This window comes from Ostrinia nubilalis, chromosome 29 (assembly GCF_963855985.1).
Source record: "Ostrinia nubilalis chromosome 29, ilOstNubi1.1, whole genome shotgun sequence".
NCBI classification, from domain to species: Eukaryota; Metazoa; Arthropoda; class Insecta; order Lepidoptera; family Crambidae; genus Ostrinia; species Ostrinia nubilalis.
In genome coordinates this window covers 1,844,897-1,857,186 of record NC_087116.1, presented here as the reverse complement: position 1 = coordinate 1,857,186, position 12,290 = coordinate 1,844,897, and the positions used below count along the sequence as shown (strand labels likewise).

The following is a 12,290-nucleotide window of genomic DNA, read 5'->3' as shown; positions in this document are numbered from 1 at the left end:
TCATTGTAGTGTTGTTGTTATAAGCGTCTGTTGTCACTGTGATCTTGACAAATATAACGACACCTGTCAAAGATTTTCTTAGTGTCTGTTTTGTGTAGATCTTGACAAATATCTTGTCACACAGCTGGACACACATTACCCTGGCTTGTCCACGTACAGGTGCATCTTTTGTGATCTTGACAAAGATCTTGATAAATCTGTTAGTGTATACCTTGACCTTGGATATACTGGATCTTGACAAATATCAGTTATTGCTTACCTGGGCCTTGGAACTTAACAAAGATCTTTGCCAACATCTTAACAAACATCTTTGCAAAATGTCTGTTCTTTTTGCCTTTGCCATACGCGGTATGAAACTTGACAAAGATCTTTGCAAACATCTTGACAAACATCTTTGCAAATGACTGTTCTTCTTACTTTTGCCATGCGCTGTGTATGAAACTTGACAAAGATCTTTTCAAACATCTGGACAAACATCTTTGCAAATGTTTGCTGTTCTCACCTTAGCTTTGCCCAGGTACAAGTGCATCTTTTGGTTGCTGGTAGGAAGCGCTTCTAGCTCGTAACTCCTCATTCGGTATAATTCAAGCTGGAAGGCAGAAGCCGGTTCAAGATGGCGGTAGATGGTATCCTCAATGAAGTCGTTGCGAGCTCGGTACGTGAAGAATTTGGGGAATTGACGCCTGAGAAAGAAAAATTGTGTGAAAAAACAATACAATAAAATAAATAAGTAAATAAAATAAAAGTAACCTATGGAAAGAGACAATTGGCTTATTTCAGCTTCGTATAGCGTTATCTGTAGTTCTGTACTATACGTCTAGCGCTAATTTAGTTAGTGCCTGAGGTATTTCAGTGGCACATTGACATAAACTATGACGTGACAGAGCATACAAACTTACCTAAACTTAAAAAAAAAACCTGAAGCACATCTGAAGTCTCGCTGACTTTTGACGTCACAAAAACACCCTCCCGTGCCGCTACCATACCTCAGGCACTGACTGAGCAAAGCCTAGACCTATGTCATGACTTTTGTCTTGACGTCTATTCTTTGAATCAAAATCCTGACACTTTTTTGGTCACCGAAGTTGCCAAAGCTTCTCGCTATGACACTTTAGTAATTTTACTGTTCATTGCAATTTGAATCCTATGCTTATACAAATAAGGTCTATACTCACTTGACAAGCGCCATAAAGGTGATCCTCCTGACTCTCTTCTGGTGTAACTCGTGTCTATGCGCGCGACAGAAGTTGACAAAGCGTCTCGCTATGACACTTTACTGGTTCAATTTGCAATAAACAGCAAAGTAACTTGACAAAGATGTTTGCAAACATCTTGACAAACATCTTTGCAAATATCTGTTCTTCATACCTTTGCCTTGCACTTGCACTGTATATGAAATTTGATAAAGATCTTTGCAAACATCTGGACAAACATTTGGAAAAAGTTTGCTGTTCTCACCTCAGCTTTGCCTGTGTATTGTATAGATTAATAAGGTGCATACTCACTTGACAAGCGCCATAAAGGTGATCCGTCTCACTTTTCTGATTTTGTGTTTATGAGTGCGACAGAAGTGGACAAAACTTCTTGATATAATACTTTAGTTACTTTACTGGTTCAATTTGAAAATAAACAGTAAAGCAACTTGACAAAGATCTTTGCAAACATCTTGACAAACATCTTTGCAAATATCTGTTCTTCATACCTTTGCCTTGCACTGTATATGAAATTTGACAAATATCTTTGCAAAGATCTGGACAAACATTTGGAAAAAGTTTGCTGTTCTCACCTCAGCTTTGCCTGTGTATTGTATAGATTAATAAGGTGTATACTCACTTGACAAGCGCCATAAAGGTGATCCGTCTCACTTTTCTGATTTTGTGTTTATGAGTGCGACAGAAGTGGACAAAACTTCTTGATATGATACTTTAGTTACCTTAATATTTGTTCAATTTGCAATAAACAGTAAAGTAACTTGACAAAGATCTTTGCAAACATCTTTGCAAATGTCTGTTCTTCATACCTTTGCCTTGCACTGTATATGAAATTTGACAAAGATCTTTGCAAACATCTGGACAAACATTTGGAAAATGTTCGCTGTCTTCACGTTATAGCAAATTGAACCTTATGCCAATACAGATAAGGTCTATACTCACTTGACAAGCGCCATAAAGGTGATCCTTCGTACTCGCTTCTGGTGTAATTCGTGTCTATGGGCACGACAGAAGTTTCCGAAGCGTCTCGCTATGACGCTGTCGTCGCTTTCACCGCTGTCTCTGACTCCAACCATGATGATGTGAATTGGTTCTAAAGGCTGGGGGATAAGGTTGGTTTTAGTAATTTGCCTATTTATATTGAGTATGAAAAAAAAACATCGTTTTAGTGGAAATTTTTACTCGACTGCGCTGATAGAGGGTTATGTTTTCAAGCTCTGTAGCATAAACTGTTAAACCCTGGTTTTCCTAAATAAATAAATAAATAAATAAATAAATAAATAAAGGGTTTGATGCATTTTAACTTGAGAGATGTTAGATTAGTCTCAAAAATTTAAGATATGAAAGGCTGAAGGTGATATGTCGCATTTCGGATTTTTCGCTGTTCTTTGCTTGAACGACATCATAAAGGTAGCAGGAAGGCGCTGGACGCAGGCCGCTAACCGGGCAACATGGAAAGCCAATGCTTTGCAATGCTCCCCAATGGGGAGGCCTATGTTCAACAGTGGACGTCCTATGGCTGTGATGATGATGATGATCCTTGAAAAAGGTATGTATGTATATTATACAAACAGTTTCTGCTACCTTTGTGAGGTCGTTGGTTCACCTAGCCCCACGGATTAGCAAGCTGAAGTGGCAATGGGCAGGGCACATAGTACTCAGAACTGACATCCGATGGGACAAGGTTCTAAATTGGAGGTCATATACCGGAAAGCGCAGAGTAGAACGTCCACCCAGAAGGTGGACCAACGACCTCAATATTTTGCAAGAAAAAATCTTATTTTATTTCATTCTACGATCGCGGACTTACCACGTCTTCAGCGTCCGGCATTTTGGCGTAGTCTCCTACGTTGATGCTGGTGCTATCGCGGCTCTCGCTGCCTTCTTGCAGCGCTTGGAGGTCCTGGAACAAAGAGGCATTGTTGTAGTACAGGCACGGTAATAATATCATACCAGTATTGTAACTTCATATAAACCGACGAAACGCGAGCTTTCCTTCGAATTTCAAATCTAGGGACGCGGTCGAGATGAAAAAATTAGGGGTGTCGCGAATGTGCCGAACGTACGTCGATGGCCTAATGTTGAAAATGACTAAGGTGATTGAATTTGACTGACCGTCATTTACGGTCAAATTTGTCAAAAACTAGTCATTAACTGTCAGAAATGGTCATTTTCAGTCAGTTTGATTTGAAATGAAAATTATATATTGTATAAAACCAGCTTTTGCCATGATTTCGCCCGCCTGAAATTAAAGTAACAGGTCATTAAGTAATCATTATGATTAGTAGATTCAAAATTATTTTAGTATATTTTTTTAAATTAAATCTACTAATCACAAAACAACACGCATTTTTATCCTATTCCATTCACAAAGTATTTTGTTTGTTTAAATAAAAAAAAAATACAATCACAAAACTAGATAGAAATTCTAAGTAGACAGATGTAATTAGAATGGGTACTGTAGGTGAGCAGCCCTATCGCATGTTGTCATACCGTGACGTACCGCGGGGCTGTTGACATTTATTTCAAAAATATGGCCGAGTTGGAATACTGTATATACCTTAATTCTTTAGAAATTTCCTTAAATGTAAACAAACACTTCTGCACACAATTACACCATAATCACTTACGTGTTCATAATATCATACACATTATTTCACAAGCCCATGAAACCAACTTTATTCTCACGATTATACAAGTTTGGAATCAATCTATAAACAAATTATTTTAGCAAAATTATGTGAAAGATGAAAATTTGTGAGACTTGTCAAATTGACTTGAAGTTTAAAATATGTGTTATCTCCATGTTGTCTCTGACACATCAGTGTTGTAACCTGTAAGTCATAGACTAAATTTAATCGATTTTGTTTCAATTATTCAATCATTTTTATTACTGATTGCATTTAAATAGATTTAAATAGGGTCTTAATAAACAATGTATTTTTTCTTCATTGAATGTACTACTAATTGTTTAATGCATTGCTTTACAAAGCATTATAAATTATTTCTATAGACCAGGTACGTAAGTACTACAATAATTTCAATCCGCGATTAACGAGAGGTTTTGTCGTCTCACTAGGGCACAGATTAAAAATGTTTTAATGTCAGTTGGCCATATTTGTTTACATTTAGGGAAATTTCTAAAGAATCCGACTTTAGATAGTATTACCGTGGTACAGGTTTGTACAGTTAGTGTCAAATAGTTCATGACACCTAAAGTAACCAATAAGTTTGCAATACGTCTTTGTTACAATTACAATTGGAATAAGGTTGCGTTGTCAACTTTTTGACCACTTTAGGTATCACGAACTGTTTGACGCAGACTGGACAGAAATGAGGCATATACGCGACAAGGAGGCATTTTCACATCGCAGGTTTAGCCAGGTGTGGATGTGTGGATAAATAAAGAGCGGTATGAGAGGAGAGTTAAAGTGAAAGAGAGGAGGAAGTTATAGCTTTTATTGCTGATACGCTAAGGATCGAATTTTGTGTGTTTAGTGAGTGAGGGGAAGGGAAGACGGGCAAAAGGGAGAGGGGAGAAGGGTAGATGAGAAAAGTGGAGAAAGAGATTAGGGAAAGGGAGAAGGGAAAATAGGGGAAAGTAGGGTAAGAGGAGATGGAGGAAAGTAGAGTGAGGGAGAGTGGGTAAAATTAGGGGAGAATGGGGCGATATGGGGAGAATGAAAAGGGGAGATGGATTCATCCAATGTCGCTTACCTCACGCCTCACAGAGGCAGTGCTGGCAAAATCGTGCACCAAGTCCAGCAACTCATCAGAATATTGCACGAACTGGTCGAACGAATCAAACGCAGCCAGCGCTCCAGTTCTATGATGACATTTCCTCATGGCTGCTGTGCAGAGTTCCGCTGGGATGGTCTCTTGGAGAGGAGAGTGGGGAAAGGGGAAGGGGAGAGTTTAGAGGGGAGAGTGGGGAGGAGGGGAGAGTGGGGAGAAGATGAGAGTGGGGAGAAGGGGGAAACAGGAGACGGGGGAAAGGAACAGTGTGCGAAAGGGGAGAGTGGGGAGAAGGGGAGTAGGGAGAAGGGGAGTGTGGGGAGAAGGTGAGAGTGAGGAAATAGGGGAGAGTGGGGGAGAGTGGGTAGTGGGGAGTGGGCGAGAATGGGGAGATAGCGGAAAGTGGGGTGAAGGGGAGAGTGGGGAGAAGGGGAGAGGGGGAAATAGGAGACGGGGGAGAGGGACAGTGTGGGAAAGGGGAGAGTGGGGAGAAAGGAAGAGTGAGGAGAAGGGGAGAGTGGGGAGAAGGGGAAGTCGGGGAAAGGGGAGAATGAAGAAAAGAGTAGGTTGATATAACTCACCTCGCGTCTAACAGAAGCAGTGCTGGCAAAATCGTGTACCAAGTCCAGCAACTCATCAGAATATTGCACGAACTGGTCGAAGGAGTCAAACGCAGCAAGAGCTCCAGTTCTATGATGACATTTCCTCATGGCTGCAGTGCAAAGTTCCGCTGGAATGCCTTCCTGGTCTTGCGCTGCTGAGAGCTCAATCTCAGATTGGCTGATTGGGATCCTGGAGGAAAGAGAAGTCAAAATATTAGTTGCAAAACATTTATAATCTAACCTACTTATTGTAATATTATCCAGCCGGGCTAGGAAGCGCGCCATGATAAAATCTTATCGATGATTTAGACATATGTAAATAAAATACCGCGATAAATGTTTATCATGACACAGCATTTCACTCATTCTATTTCTATTTATGAAAATTCAGTTTCGGGACACGCGTGTGAGTCGGTTGGTTACGTTTTTTTTTACTAGCGGTGCCCTTCGTGTCATGGCATATCAGAGGCCAGGCCCCTCCTGATAAAGAATCAATGGCCGTCGCCAGTTAAGTGCGCGTTACCATATACTGTCATGTTGTTGTATGCATCGCTGTCGCGTCGCATCGCCATCGCTCGGCCGTCGCCAGTTTCGTCGCAGACTAAGGCCACGCATACTAGCTGGCAGTAGACGCTAGCGATAAGGATAGGTAGCTTGGGGTCATCGACCGAAATTCTATCGGCGACCGGACTTTAGCTGGCATTAGACGAATGGTGATGGAGAAAGCGCGAGATCGTGCCCTGTCGCTTCTTGACCGTCAGTAGGATATCATAAGCTGTAAAGATGATGATGATGATGATGATGATGATGAGCCCACCTGTTAGGGTGTCCAGTAGGCAGCACGAACTGGAAGTGCACGACTCCCAGCTCTCCCGACAGCGCGAGGTGCTGCAAGCACTGGATCTCATACGACGTGTAAGCGCGCCGGACGTACACTTCTAACACCCGTATGCGATGCTTAAAAGAACCAGCATTCGAACGCACAGCGTTGATTAAGCTCTGTGATTGGTTCGTGGGTTACCCTGTGCGTCCACGCGCTGTGAGATCTCATAGTAATGTTTGTGAAAAGCAGGGTAGGTGTTGCAAACACTGTATGTCGTACGAGATGTATGCACGGCGGACGGGCCGCGTTGCATACTAAGCTAAGTCCGGTCGCCGAGCAGATAAAAGTTCGTCCAATGACCCCAAGCTACCCATCCTTATCGCTCGCGCGTAATTGCTGTCGCGCTCGCACACTTACTGCGGGCGCGCGTCGCATAGTCGCGACAGCAATATAATTACGCGCGAGTGATAAGGATAGGTAGCTTGGGGTCATTGGACGACATTCTATGTGCTCGGCGACCGGACTTTCATCGGACCGCCATCGCTCGGCCGTCGCTAGTTTCGTCGCAGACTAAGGCCGCGTTGCATACTGGCTGTCAGTAGAGAAATTGTGATGGAAAAAGCGAGAGATCGTGCCCTGTCTCTTCTTGGCCGTCAGTAGGAGCTCTTGACCATCATGGGGTACCATAAGCTGTAAAGATGATGATGATGATGAGCCCACCTGTTAGGGTGGCCAGTAGGCAGCACGAACTGGAAGTGCACGACTCCCAGCTCTCCCGACAGCGCGAGGTGCTGCAAGCACTGTATCTCATACGACGTGTAAGCGCGGCGGACGTACACCTCTAGGGCCCGTATGCGATGCTTGAGAGAAGCAGCAAATTGAGCACAGCGTTGGATAGAGCTCTGATTGGCTCGTGTGTCACCCTGTGCGTCCACGCGCACTTTGAGACCTCATAGTAATGTTTGTGATGAGCAGGGTAAGTGTTGCAAACACTATATCTCGTACGAGGTATATGCTCGGCGGACGGGCCGCGTTGCATACTAAGCTAAGTCCGGTCGCCGAGCAGATAGAATTTCGTCCAATGACCCCAAGCTACCCATCCTTATCACTCGCGCTTAATTATATTGCTGTCGCCACTGTGCGACGGGCGGCCGCAGTGAGTGTGCGAGCGCGACAGCAATTACGCGCGAGCGATAAGGATGGGCAGCTTGGGGTCATTGGTCGACATTCTACGTGCTCGGCGACCGGACTTTCATCGGACCGCCATCGCTCGGCCGTCGCTAGTTTCGTCGCAGACTAAGGCCGCGTTGCATGCTGGCTGTCAGTAGAGAAATTGTGATGGAAAAAGCGAAAGATCGTGCCCTGTCTCTTCTTGGCCGTCAGTAGGAGTTCTTGACCGTCATGGGGTACCATAAGCTGTAAAGATGATGATGATGATGATGAGCCCACCTGTTAGGGTGTCCGGTAGGCAGCACGAACTGGAAGTGCACAACTCCCAGCTCTCCCGACAGCGCGAGGTGTTGTAAGCACTGTATCTCATACGACGTGTAAGCGCGGCGAACGTACACTTCTAACGCCGCGTTGCATACCTGGCAACAAATCATAATAATGTTAGAAATATGTTGCACTAATTAGAAAAAATAAAACATTTATTACAGTGGAACATCACACAAATACAGAAAGATATACAGGGTGTTTCTTGTAAGGTATCAAGCCGAAGGCAGGTGATAGGTGAGGACTAGACCTATCATGTTCAAAATGTCCGCCGTTGACCTGAATGCACATTCGACAACGACGCACAAATTTTTTTTCAAACATCTGCAATTAATAGGAAATCTGTCAAAAAACAGAAATCTAGAAAAGTCAACCCAAAAAAAAGATAAAAATTGTAAAGCCTAATAGGTCATAAAATTTGAAAAAATCACAAAATTAACGATAACTTCTAAACTACGAAAAATCGTAGAACATACATGGGGGTGAAATCGATAGGTCTAATCCTGACCTATCACCTGCTTTCGGCTTGACACCTTACAAGAAACACCCCGTATAAAAACACAACAGTGGCATAAAAAACACGAATAAAGAAGAAATAGTTGACTGAGCAGTGCCAATGTGCCAAAGTGCTTTCCCAATTGCGATTTCAATGAGGGTTATCGTTTTAGCGCTCACCAGTTAGCGCCACTGTAGAGTCCTCCTGTCACTTGCTAGTAGCGAAGACAGTGGCACCAACTGGTGAGCGCTAAAGTGGTAGGAGGACTATCGCATTTGCACTCATCAAGATGGCGCCACTGTAGAGTAAGGTCCTGTCAATCGCCAGGGGTGCCAACTGTTAAGTATAAAAACGATAGCCCTCATTGCAATGACACGACAAAAGCTGAGCAGGAACTTAGCACATGTTGTGACCCATGATAACGAAGAACTAACGTGCTTGGTCAAAACCACTTTTGCGTGCAAAAAATTAGTCAAAAGTGATATTAACCAAGGGCTTCGGTCAAAAGCACTTTTGACTGATTTTTGCAGTCAAAAGTGGTTATGAGTTTTGACTGTAGCATAAAGTAGAGTCATAAAACAAAATGAACTTGATTTAAAAGCCATAGTTGCATATGAGTGGTGAAAGACGTCGTGTGGATGTTAAATAACTTAAAGCTGTATAAGAGTCGCCTTTACAGCTGTTTTACCACTACTATCGTACGTCCTATCCTGTTCAGCTTATTTCACTTTTTATCACAGTTACAGTTCCTATTTTTCACACAACAGCGAAATTCTTAAATCCCAACTAATATTATAAATGCGAAAGTAACTCTGTCTGTCTGTCTGTCTGTCTGTCTGTTACGCTTTCCCGCTTAAACCTCGCAACCGATTTTGATGAAATTTGGCATAGAGATAGTTTGAGTCCCGGGAAAGAACATAGGATAGTTTTTATCCCGGTTTTTGAAACAGGGACGCGCGCGATAAAGTTTTTCTGTGACAGACAAAATTCCACGCGGGCGAAGCCGCGGGTGGAAAGCTAGTATCTAATAGAATATCTTTCAAACAACTTACAGCTGCATTAGTGTGGTAGAAGAAGTCGTGCAGTATATCGAAGATGGACGTCTCGGACAGTATAAGTTTCTGAAGGTTCTCAGGATGGAAATCATGTCCGTACATGTCTAGTTCATTCTTTAATTTATAACTTACATTTGAACCCGTTCTTTAGAATGAGTAAGAAAACCTCGAACGAAAACTATGCTACATAATATAATAGCTGTATAAGGGTGATAAAAAGAAGACACTTTTGCTTTATAAGCTAGTTGCATTTGACTGGTGAAAGACGTCGTGTGGATTTTAAATAGTTTAAAGCTGTATAAAAGTCGCCTTTACAGCTGTTTTACCGTTCAGCTTTTTTTACTTTTTATCACAGTTACAGTTCCTATATTTTATAAAAATGGCGAAATTCTTAAATATCTAATAGAATCTTTCAAACAACTTACAGCTGCATTAGTGTGGTAGAAGAAGTCGTGGAGTATATCGAAGATGGACGTCTCGGACAGTATAAGCTTCTGAAGGTTCTCAGGGTGGAAATCATGTCCATACATGTCGACGGCGGAAAGGAATATAGACTCCATCTGATTGTGGCGGAGTTCGTAGGCCGGCTGGTGGGCTGCTATGAGGACCTGGAAGAAAGCATAATCATCATAATCTTCTTCACCCAAAGCTAATTCTGTAACTTATTTGGAAGGGGCAACCCTTTGAGTTTAATTTGATATGTGTATATGTATAATGTGATAAGACGATGAAATATCTTAATAATTAAACTTCAATTGATTTATGAATGAGACTGCGAAGGTGGAAATGAGCTTCACGCGGAATCCACAACCACAGAATAGCTGGCTATCTAGTCTAAAATTGCCAAAACACGATAATGCTGTTAATATTGATGGCGATAGACTTAGGTTAGGTATAGCCAGACGGAAGTCAAGTCAAAATTTCTTTATTTGTTTAGACTAATAAATAGTTCTTACAAATCGTCATATGCTCTTAAGGAGCCTCTACATGTCTCATAATGTTTTTACCCTACCAGCGCTTCGAGACCAACATTTGGCAAGTGCTGAGAAGAAGCGCCGCAACAAACTCAGTCACCACTGTCTGCCGGTTAATATAAATAAAATAAAAACGGACTTAGAACAAGCCTTCGTTCGTTTCAGCCGAATAACGTCCAAAGACCTCCCCCAAGGTTTTCCACAAAGACCGGTCCTGCCGCTCGCATACAGGCACCTCCCGCGACCTTCACCAGATCGTCGGTCCACCTAGAGAGGGGCCTGCCCACACTACGTCTTCCGGCTCGTGAACAAGAACAACCCTTAGAAGAGAACTAACCACTGGGAATCGAACCCGGGAGCTCTGGATCTGATATAAGTGGTCTAAACCATAGAGACTCTATTATAATTATCTCTATCATGTATAATATTTTTATCACTGGTTCGTAGAAAGACTACTTCTGGAGTTCTGGACACACCACCCCTTATAATTACACCGGTCAACAAAAAAAATTTTTTTTTTTGCGCATGGATTTTACTTATTATATTCTGATTATATAAGCAAATTTATATAAAAAAATGCGATTACAAATCGAAAATATTTGCTTTTTAAGAAGTTATAGCGATTTGAATTTTCAATCTTCATAGTAGAATGTCTCTAAAGATGCACGTCCCATTCTCATTGGGATATATTTATAAATAATTATGGGGGCTTATTCGCAAGAACAAGGGGCACGCTTTCATTAAAATATAGTGAGATTTGAGAGACGACGTTACCAAGGCCAGTATACTGAAAGCATGATAGGGTTAGATTTTTATGCGAAAAATCTTCTATGGAACGTGACAGGAAATTAGAACTTTTCATTTTTAATAAATATTTGGACTCTATTTTAAATTTTCTCTTATGAGAATGAATCTTAAATGGATGTTTGGTATGTTTTAATAATTAGAAAGAATGAAAGAAAGAAAGAAAAAAATATATTTGGCAACAAATTGAATCATCTCTATGTTCATGTTTCATACATTCATTGATATGAATTTTTCTATTTTTTACACATAAAAGCAAATTCAGAACAATTTTTTGTTGTTATTCTTAATTCTAGGTCATAAAGCAATAAAAATAAGCTATGCATAACCCGTGCGCAAAAATGCTGTAGACAGTTGTTATCCCAAGATTTGTACTATACCTGTCTCGCTCTAAGTGCGACTCGGCTGTGCTCGGCTCGGTGCAGTGACGTCAGTTCGTTGAGGGTCGCTGCCAGTTCATCAGTCAGACCAGGCTCGTTAGACCACAAGTGGTCGATAAGCAGGGTCACCTGAAAGGATTAAGTTATGTTAGTAAATACAAATTATGTACTTCTTATAGTCCTGATAATTCCTTAGATCTCGAGTCGGCCAGTACATGTGACGCCTTACAAAGGTAAGAGTCACATGAAATGCTTTTTATAAGCTGTCATAACGCGCTCTCCCAATAAAGTTGGACAGCTAAAGTGTCCCAGATATAACATTGACAGGAGGACGCTACTATCAGTACCGATTTTTGCCACGTTGGACAACACTGAACTGTCTCATATAATATTTAACTATTTATACAGGGTGTCCCAAAAACAATGGATAACCCTGTAACCATCGATAGGCCTCGCCATGATCTCCCTAACGTCCATTTTTGACCCCAGTAAAAATATCACCGATTTCAAGATTTTTAAGTTTTTGTGCATTTTTAGAAAATTGCCACCTGTGATTACTTTTTCTCATGCCATTTCTACAAATGAGGATACATTTCAATCTAGTTTTTTTCCTTATCACAAGGGATAGTTGGGCTATCAAAAGAAAATATCAAACTTCAACAAACTAGTTTGAAAGTATGAAAATTTTAAGAAATTGCAGAAGAGAAGGAAAAATT

General features: G+C 41.5%; 1 protein-coding gene across 2 annotated transcripts in view; it reads right to left on the bottom strand.

Moving 5' to 3' along the window:
• LOC135085698 (acetyl-CoA carboxylase) overlaps nucleotides 1-12,290 on the bottom strand; it is a 129,154-nt gene that overhangs the window by 37,742 nt on the left and 79,122 nt on the right. For both annotated transcript variants that reach the window (XM_063980510.1, XM_063980512.1), the window contains 7 exons: nucleotides 11,575-11,703; nucleotides 9,842-10,024; nucleotides 7,821-7,960; nucleotides 5,528-5,738; nucleotides 3,022-3,114; nucleotides 2,154-2,311; nucleotides 503-683 (listed from right to left, as the gene is read on the bottom strand). In XM_063980510.1, the coding sequence (XP_063836580.1) occupies nucleotides 503-683; nucleotides 2,154-2,311; nucleotides 3,022-3,114; nucleotides 5,528-5,738; nucleotides 7,821-7,960; nucleotides 9,842-10,024; nucleotides 11,575-11,703 (1,095 nt within the window). The remainder of the gene's footprint in view (nucleotides 1-502; nucleotides 684-2,153; nucleotides 2,312-3,021; nucleotides 3,115-5,527; nucleotides 5,739-7,820; nucleotides 7,961-9,841; nucleotides 10,025-11,574; nucleotides 11,704-12,290) is intronic.